The sequence below is a fragment of the Cupressus sempervirens genome, chromosome 11 (genome assembly GCF_028749045.1).
Source record: "Cupressus sempervirens isolate cs-2001-9-10 chromosome 11, ASM2874904v1, whole genome shotgun sequence".
In the NCBI taxonomy this organism is placed as follows: Eukaryota; Viridiplantae; Streptophyta; class Pinopsida; order Cupressales; family Cupressaceae; genus Cupressus; species Cupressus sempervirens.
This window is the reverse complement of record NC_143128.1, coordinates 316787382-316806035: the sequence shown is the minus strand read 5'-3', so window position 1 is coordinate 316806035 and position 18654 is coordinate 316787382. Positions and strand designations below refer to the sequence as shown.

Sequence of the window (18654 nt, the reverse complement as noted above, 5' to 3'; positions counted from 1 at the left end):
TTGAAGTGGAAAAAGAAGACAGAAGGTGAACCAAGCAGAACAGAATTGAGAAGACCAAGCAAAGGAAGTGTTAAGTGAAAGTGTGAATGTGAATCAGCCAAAAGGAGATCAAAAGGAAGAGATAGAGCGAAGCAGAGATTTGAACAAGCAAGGTAGTGCTAAAACCTAGCAAATCATTTGACTGTTACTTTCTTAACATTATAGCAGAAAATCTCTTAACCGAGTGGATCTAACATATAACAACCAATTTTTCCAGGTCTTAATTAACAACTAACATATCAAAGAAATACAGTTATTACTTCATTTTCATAAGAAAACAGTTATATCAGTTATGTCCATGTGAATGAGATTAACAGTTATAATTACTTAAACGGAAAACTCATAACTAACATTTGAAAACACCATCAATGAATTTACTATGGAAATTAAAATCTACATACCATGGAATTTGAAACCGAAATCAATGTAGGGATGCTTCTGCAATCACTCAGGTTAATCCACAAATATCACTTAGGATCAAATGATGATTACCATCCAATGCCACTACATCAAAATCAATTAACAATTACCATCAAATACCATTATATCAATTAGGGCATCAATTACCATTAGATCATTTAGGACATCACATACCACTGTATCAATTAGGGCATCTATTATCATTGGATCATTTAGGGCATCAAATACCACTATATCATTTAGGGCATTAAATACCACTGTATCATTTAGGGCTTCAGATACTATTGTATCATTCCTTTCTTTTCGATTGCTTAACTGTGGCAATAACATAAGATTAGAAAATATGCTCATAATCATTATTCTTATAAATGAAAGACTGCAATAACAATCCATGAGATAAATCTATCTCTCGCAAATAAATATACTCCACGTTTAGTTAGAAGATCAACCGATCTAACTAGTTGCCAATAAGAGTTGTTTTTATTTAAAGAAATAACTGTAACGATGATACAACTCAATTAATCTTACCTTCTACTTGAATATACATCATAAAAGTAAAAAATACCTGTTTCCGACAAACGTTTGAATGCATAGTTTATCTTTATCTGATGCACGTTCGACATCTTGTGAAGAGGGGAAACATTGTCACGGGCTTAACATCCCAACCACGGACCTTAAACTTATCCCCACACTTTCTTTAACAACAAGAAAGGCCCTCCCTACCCGGAATAGACATGGAACACCTTGTCATCCACTAAGCATCCCGATATCTAATCACACCACTTGATTTGACAACAGGAGAAAACAATAAACATGAGATGCATGAGCTATTAAATGATTCATTTTAAAAATAATAAATATTGTTATGTCACATCTGATTCTGTTTATAGTTATTGCAGATTCATTTCTCTCACCTCTTCACCATTTCCTTTGGCTATACAATCAGGTGAGTCCCGGGTGTTTGAATCTCAGAGCAACCAGCTCTTTCGGTTGATTCTCAATTGTTTCATGAATAATATATGTTCCAACTTATCACAATCTGTGATTTGAAGAATGTGTTCTTTCAGACTTGTAAAAAATATCATTTGAATTCTAATCTTCAACGGCATAATAAATCATGATTTCATAACATGGTTAATTGGCTTTTATTTACCATATACAACTCTAACTTAGAGAAGGTCTAACCTATGATATTAAGCAAGATAATTTGCATCATGATATAAGTTGTAGCTTACTAATATATAAATCGGAATGCTATAGCAACTAGTAAGAAATTATATTGCAATGTTTGGATTTTTGGTTAACCACATAACTTGGTATAATCTGAAGGAAAGAATGGAGTCTTGCTGGATGCTCAAAAAAGATCTTGAACGCCAGTTTTCCAGTATGAATGTTCCTCACGATTTCAACAGAACTTCTCAATAACCAAGAATCATGGATGGAAATGATGCAATGGTTACTAATTAACAAAGCTATCGGGTGCCATGATAAACATGGTCAGTAATGAAGAAGTTGAGGTGCTTGAGAATGGAAGTCGGATGCTTGAAAATATGGATGTCTTCCACTTCTCTCGACTTCTTAATAAAAAGAGATAATATGTCTCTTTGGCTTCCAAGAAGCCATAACATAAAAGAAGTGTCTTGGCTCTTGGACGCCAAATGAATATGCTAAGTGTTTCAATCAGTTTCAAGCAAGAAAAAAAATAAAAAGATGGAAAAAGATTTGAAGGTTATAAATCGAAAATAATTGTGGTTTATATCTATCTACATGCACGTAGATATATTTGTGAGGTGGCATCATTTTATTATAAAGAAAATAATATTATGGTGTCACTTTATTCTTATATCTATGTGTATGTACATAGGTATATATTAAAATGATGTGGAGAAAAGAGCAATCAAAAACCTTTGAGGTACATATTATTTTTTAATTAAAATAATTAATGTTTTAAATGTTTATTTAATAGCTCATGCGGTTCCATCAATTGTATCTTAATGTTCAACTCGCTAGGTCCTCAACCATGGTGATTCACGATTTATACCCATTTTCCCAGTGACGGTGATGCTCCTGTGCCCAATTCTTTTCTGACAATGCTTCCATCCCTTCGACATGCTTCCTACAAGGAAATTCTCTGCAGTTAAATCATATTACCATAACAAGCTATTTAATCATAAATAATCATTACGGCTAACCGCCTTTTCAATTCCATGAATTCGTGATAAATAATCAACTAGCATGTTATCTTCACATGAAATTATAACGACTAACCATCTTACCATTTCAGAGGATTATAACAAATTTAACTGTCAATTGACTTCATGTAAACTTCAATGGTTGTATGAACATTTTAAATTAGGTCAAAAATTGGAATGTAACATAACAAGTCTTCAAAATCCTATATCGTAAAATTCAATAGTAATGTTTGTAAGTCCTTTAGAGCAGGCCACTCTTTAGAAATGTCAAGACGTGATAAGGTCTAAATGAGCTTTGGTGAAAACCCTCTAACAAGGTCACACTAAAAATGTGCATATAACCTTTAACAAGGTTGGCTTCTAACAAAGCTCACTTTAGAAGAGTGAAATTATTTAGGTTGTCAGTTCCCAGGTTCCCTTTACAGGGTTCCCACTTTAAATACTTGTGTCAAATGTGTTATTTCTTATTGTGTTGCAAAGTTTATTTCATATTAATTGTTTAATGTTGCAGCTCAATATAAGCTAGATAATTAATCTGTACTCAGTATATTAAGAAACAATGAGATAACAGTTTGATGTGAAGTTGTTATAAGTTGGAACTAAGATGTTTGATGAGGTTACCAAGTTATGTTGGAATTTACGAGTGGGAAGAATACTTCTGAGAGGGGGGGTGAATCAGAAGTAATAAACTTTAACCTCCAAGACTTTTAACTGAGATCAATCACATGCATTTAACATATCTAATTAACATGAAAGTAAAGACATGCATGAAAATAGATAACACAAGATTTGATAACCCAGAAACCCTCCAAAATGAGAAGGTAAAACTGGGGTGGGGATGACACCCACAACTTATCACTATAGCAATATGTAACTGATTAAGGTTACAAAGTTTGACCACTATCAATGGTTTGCCCTATGAAAAGCCTACCTCGTTAAAGCTTTACAACCTGTTAAAAGTGACCTCTCTAAAAGATTTACAAACATTCACTTGGAATGTCACCCTATTAAAGGATTTACAACCCTGTTAAGGATTTATAATATGGCTGTTAAACCAACCTATCATCATAGGATTTTCATTCTCCTAATACAATGGCTAGAAAGTATTATAGAATGTATTGACCCGATGACTTACAATCTTCAATTGTTGATTCCAGTTCCTTGTTCAGTTCAATCTGATCTGATCCTTCTTGATCTGGAATAATAACATTGTGCTAATGCTCTGTTCTAATCAACTTGATTCTGCAATGTTGCTCTTCCTCTAAGTCTTCACACCCCTTTCATTTCGTTCAAAACTTCGCTTGCATTTTCTCATGCATTCCCTTACAACTCTCTTTTCACTCTTGAATTATGGGGTTTCGACCTCCTTTTAAAGGTTTTGAGACTTAGGGTTAGGTATGAATCTACGATCGAGATTCATCCATCTTTCTTGCTCAATTTTTTCCATATTTCCTAACTGGTTGCATGCTTTCTCCATTTTTCTAATTGGTTGCATGCTGATTACATAGGGAATGTAATAAATTCAATCTTATCTTTTAGATCCTTCGAGACTCATCTTAGTCGGCTCAAAAACAGTTTACATTTGAGTTTGTAAAGGCACAAACTTTTATGTTGATTCTATGTTACTTGGCACTTACTGATTATTGATGCTCGGCACATATAGGATTTTGTCTTACTCGGCTCCTATAGTAACTCTGTCTCACTCGGCTCCTATACTTTGCTCGGCTCATATACTTTACTCGGCATCTATTGTCACTCGACACTTGAAACTTGCTCGGCATTTGAAACTTGCTCGGCACTTGAATAACTCAACACCTGTTGAACCTCTAACTTGGCACATACTGTAGCTTGGCATCTATATTATACTCGACATCAACCTTAGAATTTTCTTAAGTGTGTTGACACTCAATTGTCAAAACCAATTTGAGACCAACAATCTCCCCCTTTGACATGAGTGTCAAAAACACTTAACTAATCATTATGAATCTGATCTCTATGAGTACAATATTCATCTTGTTTGGCATATGTACTAAACTTCAAAAACTTGTTCAAAATTTTGTAGAGGACTATATACCTCAAAACTTGTAACTCCCCTTGAGCTAATGTGCCATTTCTATAGCCAAAACTCCTTATGATGAATTTGTCTCATGCTGATTATTTTGATACTCTTTATCTTTGCCTTGTCATTCCTTTCTCTGTCTACCCTATTTCTTTCTGCTCTGTTTTTGCTCCCCCTTTCACACATATTCCCTTGCAGTTTTTGTATCCTTTTGGCTTTATCTCCTTGTCTCTCCTCAAAACTCAAAATTTTATTATCTCCCCCTTTGGATCTCGTTTATTATCTCCATAATGTATTATCTCCCCTAATTTATTAAATCTCCCCCTTTTTTGATACTAATGTCAAAGGGTTCTTATGAATTAATTGAATACTTAGCCAAAAAAGATTTATTTACCTCCATTATGATCTTCAAAGCAACATCCCAATTGTCTAATGTAAATTCCAGTGCTTTAAGTTGGATGGCTGTCTCTGCTGCAATGTCTATCAGGGCTTCCAATGTAGAAAGATTGGGATCTTTCTTCAAGACCTTTTCTGCATAGGCCATTTCTTTATGCAAAATTTCCATGTGAGGGGTTATGGCAGACTGGATTTGTATTAATTTGGCCATGGTGTTTGCCTCGTCTATTGTGAGTGCAGCTAATTCCTTTTGTGTGTGAAGCATTGTAGCAAAATGCTTCTCACTTTGAGTTGGATCCTTAGGTAGCTGAATGCTAGATACTTTAAGGTTCCTTTCCAAGCTCAATATCCTCTGGCTGGTCTCTTGTGTGAAGCATGAGGAATCACACAATTTGGAGTATAGTGAGAACATATTCTCAAATACTGCTTTCACCTTTTCAACTTTTTTAGCCAGCTCCACCTAAGAAAGTGCTCTCACCAAATAATTTCTCGTTTACCTTCATCTGGAATTTCTTCTTAGACCATTCAAGTAATTTGGCATTGGTGTCTAGATCTTCATTCTGTACCTGGTCCACTATGTTGGATAATTTCTCCATTATGGGCTTTGTCTCATCAGGTACTTGCAAGTTGAATGCATCAAGAAAGATGTCTTTGATTTCAATCAATGCTTGCCTTTGCTTATACTCATTTCTGAGTATCTCTTGCTTTTTCTTCTTCTCCAGTGCCTCTTGCACTTCATTGATCTATTCTATGTTCATTGTTTTATAGTCAGAGCTTGATATGACTATCTCCTCATCAAGTGCAAGGTCTCCATAGTGAAGTACCCTTGCTACCTTGGTAGAGCTCGAGCCTGGTGCTAATATTTGCAAAGGTACTACATCAGTGCTTGGCTACTATGTTGTTCCAACGGGAGTCCCTGTTGTAGGCAAATTTATTAATGTTTGAATTGCATCTTGTTCTTTCTCCTTAGGGGTCTTCTCCTCTTCTTTGTCCTCTTTAGTTCTGCCTTGATCAATTATAGTTATCTGAAGAGGTGCAACTTGACTTTGTGCTATAGGATCAGAGGTATCCTTCTGTCCTATTTGCTCCTTTGCTTGCTCCCCGGCAATTGAAGTCACTGTGACTATGGAATCAACCCTAGCAGATGCATCTTGTGTTGGTTGCTCTTGTGGTTGTCCACTTGTAGCTATTGGAGTATGTGAAGGTGGTTCTTGTGGATTCACCTTCTCCTTTGTTATCTCAAATACTGCCTTTTGTAGTTCCTCTACATTCACCAAGATTGAATTGGTACACAATTGTGCTTGTAGTGTAGTCTGGTGAAGGATCTTTCTAAGATCCTCTGCAGTCAGTGGGTTGATGTTCTGACCAGAGGTGTCAGGAACATCCTTCACAATTATTGTCTCTGCAGGTGTGAATGTTGCATGTGGAGGACTAGGTGGTGGCATCTGTATGTCTTGGACACTCTGTTCCTGTTGCTGCTCCTCGGTTGTTGCTATATCACCTTTTTGTGTTTCCTTCTCCATTATAACTTCTTCCTTTTCTTTCTCTCCTTCTTCCTCCTTTTCATTTTCCTCTTCTTCCTCATCATTATTCCTTCCCTCAAAGGGATCTTCTTGTCCTTCCTTAACTGTCTGGAGGCCATAAATTACTTTCCACATAAGAGTGGACTTCTTCACAACATCTTCAATTTCATTTTGCAAAATACTAAATGCTTTGTATTTGGGTGCAAATTTGCTCCCATGTTTCTTACTTGCCTTGCTTATTTGACCTTTTGTGAGGTCAGGCATCACACGAGCCAGTGTTGACTCTCTTATTTCTTTCTCCATTTTTAGGTAATAATGCCATTTATTTTCTACAATTGTATACAGCTCCTTAGGCATAGTATTATCGAGTTCAAGTGGAGTATTCTTGAACTTGGCCATCATAGTGTAAATTGATTCTTCCACTATGTTTTGCTCTTCTCTTGTCAGCTTATTAAAATCAATGCCTTTGAGTCCTGACAAGTCTGGATTGTCCCTAATATTGTCACAAATGTTTTCCAAATCTGATTTTGTGGTGTGACTTACCACTCTGAACTAGCTGTTATCATCAAACTTAGTTCTCTCTTCATCTAACTCTGGAGGTGCCACATATTTTCTCCTCTTTTTCTCTGCTGGCCCTCCCTGCTCTGTGGCTTTCTTCTTTTCTTGTTCTTTGGCCACCTTTGTTGTAGCCCTTGTATCTGCCCTTGTGGTAGGCTTTGTTGGGTTTGGCTTAGCCGTTTTCTTCTTGCCTTTAGGCTGTGTTGCAGGCTGCTTTTGTGCTTTCCTTTTCTTAGGCTCTGCCTTAGGTGCTTCCTCTTCTTCCTCGGCACCTTCTTCCTCTTTAGCATCTTCACCTATGCCTTGGGTTAATGCTAGTGGTCCTTGCCCCTGTTCCTCTTCTTCTTCTACCTCTGTTGATCCTTCTCCAAATTTTGCTTTGAGCTTCTTCACTAGTTTATCCTTTTTCTTCAGTGTAGAAGCAGTCTTTAGCTCCATATCCACCTTGGATCTCACTATATCATATGTGCCAAAATGTTGGGCATCTTTATCCACTTCTTCTGCAAGCAGTATTGTTATTGTTGCAGATGCCTCATCAATATTTATCTCATACCCAAGTGGTCTAAGCCATCTTACCCTTGGTATGGCTGCTTGAATGTAAGTGTAGTCAATATCAACAAGAAAACAAATATCGTTATATGCTGCTCAACTAATGCAATAGGTATCCTCAGTCTCTGTTTCATAGATTTCTTGAAATCTTCAAAATAGCTAGTCATGAATGTCTCAAAATTTGCCCCCATTTGTTTAATGTATTCGTTCACCTGAGCTACTATGGACCTATTTGTCTTCCAGCTAACCTTTCCAAAAGAATGAAATTCATTCTATACATAAAAGAATATACATATCAAAATTGCGCCAAATTTGTATTGGGCTCCCTTTGTTCTTCTTATAGCTCACAAATTTTCATTGATTTATTGTAGTTGCAGTTCAACTAGATCATAAGTATGATCCTTTTTAACAAGTTTATAACCAACATCCACTACAATAGATGGAACACTGTTGAGTCTACTAGATTGGTAGAATTTGTGGGAAATGACTCTAACAACAAAATCAACAAGAGGATCCTAAATGGTATCTATGGTCATGCCTCTCTTGTTCCACTTGGCTCTAGTATTCTTTTCAATAGCTTCTTTGGAGTCACTCCTCAATGTTTTGGTCCGATCTAGGGTTGGATACCCTGTTACCCTATAAATAATTCTTTTTGATATCTTAACTGGCCCATCTTCTAACCACAAACTGCCATCATGAATCCTACTGAGTACAATTTTAATCCATTCAGTCTTAAAGACAGTAGGGAACTCTAGGGCACGGGTTAAGCCCTTCTTCTCAACGATTTGAAACTCTTCCTTCAAGACTCCATTCTCACACAATCTATCATATGCCTCCCTGATTTCCATGTCTCCAATAGCACCTATTTTGCAATTATAGCATCTCCTAACATCTTGAACCATTCAACCTTATGAGGGATTACGGATAGGGCTCTAGCAGGGTCATTTTTATACGCAACTTCAAGGATAGGTCCAAAATTGGCCTATTTAACTTCATTTGACACTAACTGAACTTCAAACGGCTCTTTATCCTAAGGTTTTCTAGAGCTAGAGGCCATTTGTACAATCTAGGGTTTCAACACAAAGAAATTTTGAAACTGCATAGCTTGGCACAAGTATAAATACCTTGAAATTGATGAAACAGTGCTGAATCTCTATTGAAATCTGCTCAAATGCTTGGAACTTTGCTTGGAAATCGTTTTGCGCTCTTCTCATCTTTTGCTCTTTGTTTGCGATGGTGAAAAATGATTCAAAATGCGATCATATACCCTTATTTCATAGCATTTAATGCTTAGTGCGTTTACAGCTGTCCACTCGGCTCCTTAAGCAATTCTTCTTTACTTGGCTTCCATTGTCTATCCAACACTCGGCATATACTGGAGTTTCACTCATTCGGCTTCAATACAAATTTCCCTTTGCTCGGCATCCACTACTAACTCGGCTGCAACTATTCACTCGGCTTCTACTGACTTTGGCAGACAACTCAACACACACTAGGATTTTATTCGGCTTTTGAAGGCAACTCTCCTTACTCGACATTACTTGTGAAAACTTGAAATTTTAACTTTGCATCTCTATTCATGTTGATCTATCCCTTTCAGTACTTGTCTTGGAACTGATGTAAGATAAAGCATTAAATATCAGTCCCACATGCCTTCTTTTGCTTAGTTGGATGAAGTGTAATCACTTGACCTTTTAGGTGAAGTGATCCCTTCATTGGATGTGCTGCCTCCATCTTTCTTCTTCCATGTTTTATTCATCTCTCCTCTAATGTGTTCAACATCCACCTTTCCTTTTCCTTTGTTGAACTCTGAGTTGGGTTTGACCTTGTTGGACAATTTCTACTAATATGACCAGTCTTCAAGCAACTGAAGCATGTAGTTTGGCTCAACCATCTACTGTAGTTTCCACTAAAATGTGTTCTTATGCAATTTTCAGGGATGTGTCCATATTCTTGACAGTAGTAACAGCTATGTCTAGTATTGTAGTCCCAATTGTAGTGATGTCCATGACTTTTGGTCTTTGCTGATTGGTTTGGTGTTCACATAGGCTTTGATCTGCACTCAAAAGCTCTATGCCCATACTTCTTGCAATTGTAGCAGTGACCTTCAAATCTTGGTGTTCTAATGGTTCTAGTCCTACAATCATGTGCATGATGTCCTTGCTTGTTGCACTTGTGACAGTGACCCATGTTATTAGGTTTGTCATGCTGATTGGCATTCTTGCTCCTACACACATTAGAGGTATGTCCTTTTTTACCACAAAAATGACAAGTAGGTTTAGTGTTCTTACCTTTGTCACTTCATTCCTCTGCAGTCTTGGATGACTCTCCTTTTTCAGTGCTGATGTATCCCAGTCTTGAAGTGTCATTACTGGATCTTGGTGATTTCAGAAGCTATTCAAAATACTTGATGGCTTCATTGGGTTTGTTGAAGCTCTTTGCAATTTCCTTTTCTCTTTTCAAGTCATTTTGCAGTTGTTCATTTTGCATCTTCAATGTGGAGATCTCAATGTCCTTGACATTTAGCTCATGATGTGCATTCATAATCTGGCTTAGGGTGTCTAGCTGCATGTTGGAAATTCTTGCAAGCTCAATTGACTTTTCATCCAATCTGTTGGCAAGATTTCTCTTGTCTTCTTCTATCATAGCCTTATCTCCAATAGCTCTTTTCTTTTGTTCAGTCACTTCACAAAGCATCATGGCTTGTGATTCTTGTTCAAGCTTGAGAATTCTAATCTCTTCTGCTTGAGCTCTATTCTTCTCCATCATATCTGCTATTGCTACATCAAACTCCTTGGACTCTCCATTTGCAAACACTTTTGAGGTGTCAATCTCCTTGTACTGTGTATCATTCTCAGATATGGCAATCTCTCTTCTTCTCTTTAAGGATTTTCTCAGTTCTTCCTTGGCTTCTTCCAAGGAATGTAGAATGAGATGTATTTCAATCTACTGGTTCTCTATGATCTTCCCAAGTTTGTAGACTTCCATTTCCAGATCTTTTTCTCCAAGCTGTAAGGCTTCTCCTTGTGAGAACTCAACTCTGATACCAATTGTTGGAATTTACAAGTGGGAAGAATACTTCTGAAAGGGGGGGTGAATCAAAAGTAACAAACTTTAACCTCCAAAACTTTTAACTAAGATCAATCACATGCATTTAACATATCTAATTAACATGAAAGTAAAGACATGCATGAAAATAGATAACACAAGATTTGGTCACCCAGAAACCCTCCAAAATGAGAAGGTAAAACTGGGGTGGGGATGACACCCATAACTTATCACTGCAGCAATATGTAACTGGTTAAGGTTACAAAGTTTGACCACCATCAATAGTCTGCCCTGTGAAAGGCCTGCCCTGTTAAAGGCTTTACACCCTGTTAAAAGTGACCTGCCTAAAGGATTTACAAACATTCACTTGGAATGTCACCCTATTAAAGGATTTACAACCCTGTTAAAGATTTACAATATGGCTGTTAAACCAACCTATCATCATAGGATTTTCATTCTCCTAATACAATCGCTAGAAAGTATTATAAAATGTATTGACCTGATGACTTACAATCTTCAATTGCTGATTCCAGATCTTTGTTCTATTCAATCTGATCTGATCCTTCCTGATCTGATATAACTCTATTTGTAGTGCTAACGCTCTATTCTGATCAACTTGATTCTGCAATGCTGCTCTTCCTCTAAGTCTTCACACCCCTTTCATTTCCTTCAAAACTTTTCTTGCATTTTCTCATGCATTCCCTTACGACTCTCTTTTCACTCTTGAGTTATGGAGTTTTGACATCCTTTTAAAGGTTTTGAGACTTAGGGTTAGGTATGAATCTACGATCGAGATTCATCCATCTTTCTCGCTCAATTTTTTTCATATTTCCTGATTGGTTGCATGCTTTCTCCATTTTTCTAATTGGTTGCATGCTGATTACATAGGGAATGTAATAGACTTGATCTTTTCTTTTAGATCCTTCGAGATTCATCTTGAGTCAGCTCAAAAACGGTTTACATCTAAGTTTGTGAAGGCACAAACTCTTATGTTGATTATGTGTTACTCGGCACTTATTGATTGCTGATACTCGACACATATAGGATTTTATCTTGCTCGGCTCCTATAGTAACTCTGTCTCCCTCGGCTCCTATACTTTGCTCGGCTCATTTACTTTACTCGGCATCTATTGTCACTCAGCACTTGAATAACTCGGCACCTGTTGAACTTCTAGCTCGGCATCTATATTATACTCGGAATCAACCTTAGAATTTTCTTAAGTGTGTTGACACTCAATTGTCAAAACCAATCTGAGACCAACTATTTAATGTTGCAACTCGGTATAAGCTAGATAATTAATCTGATACTCAGTATATTAAGAAACAGTGAGATAACAGTTTGATGTGAAGTTGTTATAAGTTGGAACTAAAATGTTTTATGAGGTTACCGAGTTAATGATTTGAAAGTTTATGAAGTTGAAGTTGGTACAAAATTATTTTTAAGGCCTATAGGATAAATGGTTATAACTAATTCACCCCCCCCCCCAGTTATCTACAGTTCCCTTTGCTTATCTCTTGGAATTCCTTTTCTTTATCTCTTTATTATTACTTTCTTTTAAATAAAAATGACTTCATTAATTTCATGGTAATACTTTATTGTCATTTAATTTGATATGATATGACAACTTTAAAACTTAATTATTTGATTGACTTCTAATGTCCCAAAAAAGGGACATTACATGCCCTCCACATTGTTGCACATGTTTGCACAATGGAAGATGATCCACCTTTGGTGGACATGTGATTCCACCTTGTATGGGTGATAAATTATCTCCTGGCTATCATGTCCACTTCTTTCCTTGCCTATGTAAGAAAACAAATTTAAATTGTACTCATCTCTTGTATCTCTTTTATCTATTGCAGTTCAATGTAGTTTACTGCATTTGGATGAGAATACAGTTTGTTCTTGTCTATTTTTTCTCTCTTCTCTTTGAGCTATTGGCCTCAAGATCTTGGGTTGTTTCTATAGGAAGATTCTTAAGCATCCTTCTAGAAAGAAAAAGTAATGATTAATCCACTGATATGGTAATGGCCTCTCAACATCCCTTTTTGTACATACTCTCTATGAAACATGAAGTAAACATTCTCACCTGCAAAAAAAGTCCATTGAACAAGGCATTTAAAATGAAATCAAGAAATATTGTTGAACAAAAATTGCATGTTGCGTCGATGCCAACGGTCTTCCTTTCAACTTGGTGAGATTGGGATATTGGTAGAGAAATGGTGTGAACAATTAGTAGCTATGTCACAAGGTTCGCCGAATTTCTGGCTTGAAGTTTGAAATTCGGTGAACATCTTAAAGCGGTAGAAAATTCATTAAAAATGCCTATCAAATTCGCATGGCAGTCGGATAGTTGTTTCATCAAGTATTTTTCTAAAGCATTTCCTTAGGTTTTTCAATCTGCTGGTTCAATCGAGGGTTAGCCTACGAATAAAAAGAAGCCTAAAACCGTAGCTTGTTCAGTAACTGAAACTAGCAACTAGGGCAAAAAAAAAAATTGCAGCAATTGTTCTTTTTTCAACATGTTTTCCCTTGTGCGTCGTGAAAGGAGCGAGTTCAAGCATCAAATTCATCAACCCGTTGGTAACGTTTCACACAAAATTGACCGTCGCTTCATCCCGCACAGTAGCATCAATTATGTTCAAATCTTTTTTAAGAGATTTAATCGAAGTCTATTAAAACTTAGTAATTTTAAGTTTTACGATAGTGAATTAAAAATCAATTAAAAACTTAGTAATTTTAAGTTTAACGATAGTGAATTAAAAATCAAATATTATTAATTTTTAGTTTTACGATAGTGAATTAAGAGTATATAAAATTTAAAAATATAAATATTTTATTAGTTTTTTTGACTTATAAAAGTTATGAATATTTTTAAGTTTATTACAAATCATTTAAATTAAATATATTATTTATAAAGTTTTAAGAGTTATGAATTGTGTTTCTTTATATAGATTGATTTCTTATGGTTTATATTTTATAAATGTTAATCTATTTTGATATTTTTATAGATATATTATTTATATTTTAAAATATTAAATTTATATAAGGCAAATTAATGTCGAATTTTTTTCGAATTTTTGTCCTTGTCGAACTTCATCCGAATTTTATAGTTAACGAACTCGAACTCAAACTCGAACTCGAACCTTGTGACTTAGATTAGTAGTATACTTTTTGGTTTCAAAAGTCCTAGGTATAGAAGGTGTGCACTGCCTTATTGCAATGAGAGGAAAATTGTATGAAGACCTTACTAAGACCCATTACAGGTTCTTCGTTTGAATCAAGAGTTTCTATTGTTTCCAATGGATGGAAAGATTATAAAAACAATCCATTAATAAATGTTATTGTAGTGTCCCTCAAAAGGCCAATGTTTTGGAGGCCTATTGACTGAGGGGCAAATCAAAGATGCGGAATTCATTTCCAAAATCCTCATCGAGATCATAGAGATGGGGGGTCATGGAAATGTGGTCCAAGTCATTACAAACAATGCAAAAAATAGTACAGTTTTATGTATTTTGGCTGAGCAAAGATAAGAGCCCATTGTTTGGACATTGCGCACTTTACACTCCGTTAACTTGGTGATACAAGCAATTTTGAGAGAACTTTCTCAAGGTTGGAGTTGTTGAAGGTAAATTTAGTTTATTTATTTAATTTTATTTAGCAATGTCCAATATATTATTATATTTATAATATTTCTTTAATGTGTCATCTACGTATTTCTTGTGTGTTATTAACATGATCCTAGATTGTGATCTGATCTACAACTCATACAATTGTTATGAGATGACTTTTGAAGGTGCAAGAGTCATTGGGTGAAATATTTATTAGCAACCAATGGGGTGCTTGGAAGCAGCCAAATTCATAGAGGGCACAAAAGGTCATAATATTCATCTTGGATGACAATTGGTGCTAGTGAGGAATATGTATTGGATTTCACTGAGCCTATTACGACTATGCTTAGTTTTATTGATATGGATACACCATGTTTGGAGGATGTTTACGATGGCATGGACACAATGATAGAGAAAATAAAAGCCATAAGAAAAAGAGAGAATGACCCTAAAGAAACCTTTTTCAAAAGGATGCAACCAATCATTCTTTGTTGGTGGAACAAGATGATTACACCATTGCACTTTGCAATGTACTATCTCTGAGGTACTATAGCAATAAAGTACTTTCTTTGCCAAGGAAATTACCACCGTATAGATATTTTTAAGTCTAGGTACAAGTGGGCATTTATTAGACTCTTCCAAGATCCAAAAGTGGAGAAAAATGTTAAAAGAAAATTTGGCTTGTTCATCTCAGAAAGAAACTATATTCCTTGTGTTGTTATTGACCAATCCTCCATGATCAAAATTTTATTTATTTCCAAACTTTTGCAATCAAGATTCTCTCACAAAGTGCGTTTTGTTTCTTAGTTTACCATTTGTATTGTAGAGTTTGGTAATTGGCATTCTTTAATTTATTTTGCATTTTTTCTTTTTAAAGTTCATTGGTTTTCTCTCCAATTTCAACAGGTTGCAAGTTCTTTTGTCACTGAATGGAGTTAGTACATACATCTCTATACACTTAGTGAAACATAATTGGTTGGTTGCAAAAGAAGCAGAAGACTTAATTTATATACATTCCAATTTGCATCTTCTATCATGTCAGGATCTCCAATACAAGGATAAGGCAGTAAAGCTTTGGGAAAATATATTTCATGAATCCTATATATCCCAGAGCTTATTTACTCGTGTAAAAATAATAAGGCAATCTGAACAATCCCACTCTTATTTCTTTCAAAATCTTTCTTCTCCTTTTCAGCTGCCAATTTCAACGCAGCAATCTCTCTTTGCAAAGCCTCCATGTCCTTATTTTTTCCCAGGGAAACCTGTTGCACTGGCACGGGAGGTGCTTTTTGTACTGCATGCACTAAGCTCGATCGGATGGACCTACCACATCTGTCCTATTGATTTGGCAGCTTCAAGTTTTGCTAATGATGATGGCATACCTACACATGGTGTATCTAGTGTGAGTGGCATTGCTTTAGGTTCAAATGATCTTCATCTTGCAACTATTCAAAATGCAATAGATGATGATTTTGTTTATAATCCTTTTGATGATTGATGAAATACATTGAAAATAGAAGACGATTACCATTTTTTATTGTCAATTTTGTAGTTATAATGATTCTCTTTTGATTCATCATCCTAGACCTAAGTTGTTGATATGGGTATGAGAAACTAGTATGTGGGTATGGAACCAAAAAAATTTAGGGTGGGGAACATGGGTTCAACTATATATATATATATATATATATATATATATATATGATTATATGGTTCAAAATTTTGATATTAAATCATATGCAATATCATATATGTCTAGGTTCACAATTCAATTGAAAATCATAGTCAATGATGAAGTATCATACTATCACATGATTTAGTTTTACAAATCCATATATATCTTTAAATTTTTTTAGTATACAATATAATACACACACACACACACACTAGAATCCACATACCCAAACCCCCGAAACAAATTGCCCGTACTCACATACTAGGTTCTCATACTCATACCTATGCCCATACTCACATACTAGCAACTTAGCTCAAATCATAAGATTACAACATGTGTCATAATCTTGTGTTTAATGTTTCCCATCTTGGCTCAAAACTATCATATTAATGTACGCAGTGTGCATTTGCATCTTTTGATAGAATATAATTATTCCATTATGTTTGGTCTCTCTTGTGCTTTTATTGAAGCTCCAAGATCTTGGTTGCCTATCTTCATATGCAACTCTTGCATGATTAAAAGCATTCCATACTAACTTCTCTATATCAATTATTACAACTTTCAATAGTTTCCTTGACAGCAGCCATATCCAGCTTGCATCTTTGACAGCAGCCTTTGGATCTGACTTGCATTCTAGAAAGCAACCCTCCTTCATTGAGATCAGCTCTTGGCTATGGCTTGCATCCTTGACTCGATTCTTTGATAGTAGCCCCATTGAGCTTGTATTTTGGACAGCATCTGTACGTGGCTTGCACTCTATAACAAGAGCCCTACTTTTCCTTCTAAAGCAATTCTGTGAGTGTGACTGCAACCTCGACTATATTTTCTAATAATTAAGTTATAACTATTTATTTAAAGAGGTGAAAATAAAGAATGTAAGAGAGTTTCTAATGAAAATCAACAAAAGAAGATCCGGTCCTCTTTTAATGGTACTGATTGAGCCACATGTAACCTTTGTGGTTTGGTTCAACAGGTAAGTCTCATGCATGTAATTCAGATCGTTTTGGTGCATTCCTCAACTTGAAGTACACATGAGTGGGCCTGGCAGAGAAGAGCTTGTTCTTGAGTGGGAGAAGCACAGATTTGAAGCTTGAGGATGTTGTAATATGAGTCCCCTATAATCTAAGCAAGGTCGAAATGCAGGGTCATAAGGTGTAAGCTACCTGCTAGCTAAGGACAGGTAGGTGCATAGGACGTCAGCTGCTGCGGACCTTAAAGGATCCTTCCTTGTGTTCTCTTTATTCACATTGACTAACTTTAATAGGCATCAAACCACTTACAACTGGACTTATTCATAAATCCATAGGTTGCCACGTTGATTTCCAAGTGATACTAAATAAGATCACACTCCTAATCTAGTCCCATTCAAAATTCAGCTTTTTCTTTTCTCTGTAATGAGATAGACTGTACTATTAATTTGATTTCCAATCTTATCTCTCTCGAGTGAGTGAATGGGGGTAACCAAGAGATTAAAAGCTGAAGGGATAGGGTATGTGCGCCACACAGTCAAAACACAGTCAGATGCGTAAGTAGTCTTTGTAAGCTACCAGCTAGTCTAAGCAAAATTAAATGTGCAGGACGCCAAGCATTGTGGACCTTAAAAGAAAGTTTATTTTTTCTATTATGAATCTAGCATCCAAAGAAGATTGCGTCACAAAATCCTTAAAACACAGAGAAATTGAACGATCCACATCATGAGATTATAACTACAGTCGGCCTAGATGCTAACGAACGTGAAGGAACCTGGGGATTGTTCAATTCATCATTTATGAGTTACAGATTGTCATATATGAAGAGGAAAGAAAATTGCAACAGGGTTCTAACCTGTGACCATATTTAAGAAACGTAAAGAAATAAAAATTGAGAAGACATGCCTGATGACCAAGGAAATCATGTACAGCGGTAGGGCATTTATCGCCCAATTTCTTCCCGGGGCACACTGCATCCACCTTTATGCCATATGCTTGGAGGGTCTGAAATGGTACCATTGCCTGTGAACATATTTCAAATTTTTAGAATTGCCTTTATTGAAACAAAGACACGATTGTATGGTAAAATGGGTTGATTGATCCCTACCTCGTAATCCTCCATGTAGTCTCCACATATCATTAAAACGTGTTTCTGAGCCGCAGAATCCATCTTCTTCTTCTTCCCTCTGAACACTCTCGAGTGTTTGACGTGAGCTCTCGTCTTCACCGCCGGGCCGAGGATATCTGAAGAAATACGTGGTCACGGAGGTGATGAACTGTCAAATTCATTCGGGCATTGGAGAAATTATTTGTCTAGAAAGAAATGCCATGGATACTAACATGTTAGAATTATCTAGGCCTGGTAGAAATCGTAAGATTTTTGAAATGTGGAGTTAGTTCTAGATTAAAATGAGCGTTCAAAGATGAAAATGTAATCATATTAGATTAAAATGAGCGTTCAAATATGAAAATGTAATCATACTCAAGTGCTATCTTGAAAAATTGATTGAGATTTAAATTTGTTTCTTTTTTAATTGTGTTGAGAGTTTCAAACATATAGTTTGGAATTTAAAGATCTTTCAGCATAATTTTAATTGAAGGAAGTCATTTTTGT

At 35.8% G+C, this 18654-nt stretch overlaps 1 protein-coding gene across 1 annotated transcript in view; it reads right to left on the bottom strand.

Annotated features, from left to right (window-relative positions):
* DJ1D (Class I glutamine amidotransferase-like superfamily protein) overlaps positions 1 to 18482 on the bottom strand; it is a 50070-nt gene extending 31588 nt beyond the window's left edge. Inside the window, exons 1-2 of the mRNA XM_089811138.1 lie at positions 18148 to 18482; positions 17946 to 18062 (exon numbers count right to left, since the gene is read on the bottom strand). Of these exons, the coding sequence (XP_089667264.1) occupies positions 17946 to 18062; positions 18148 to 18210 (180 nt within the window). The 5' untranslated portion in view covers positions 18211 to 18482. The remainder of the gene's footprint in view (positions 1 to 17945; positions 18063 to 18147) is intronic.
* Between the last annotated feature and the right edge of the window lie 172 nt (positions 18483 to 18654).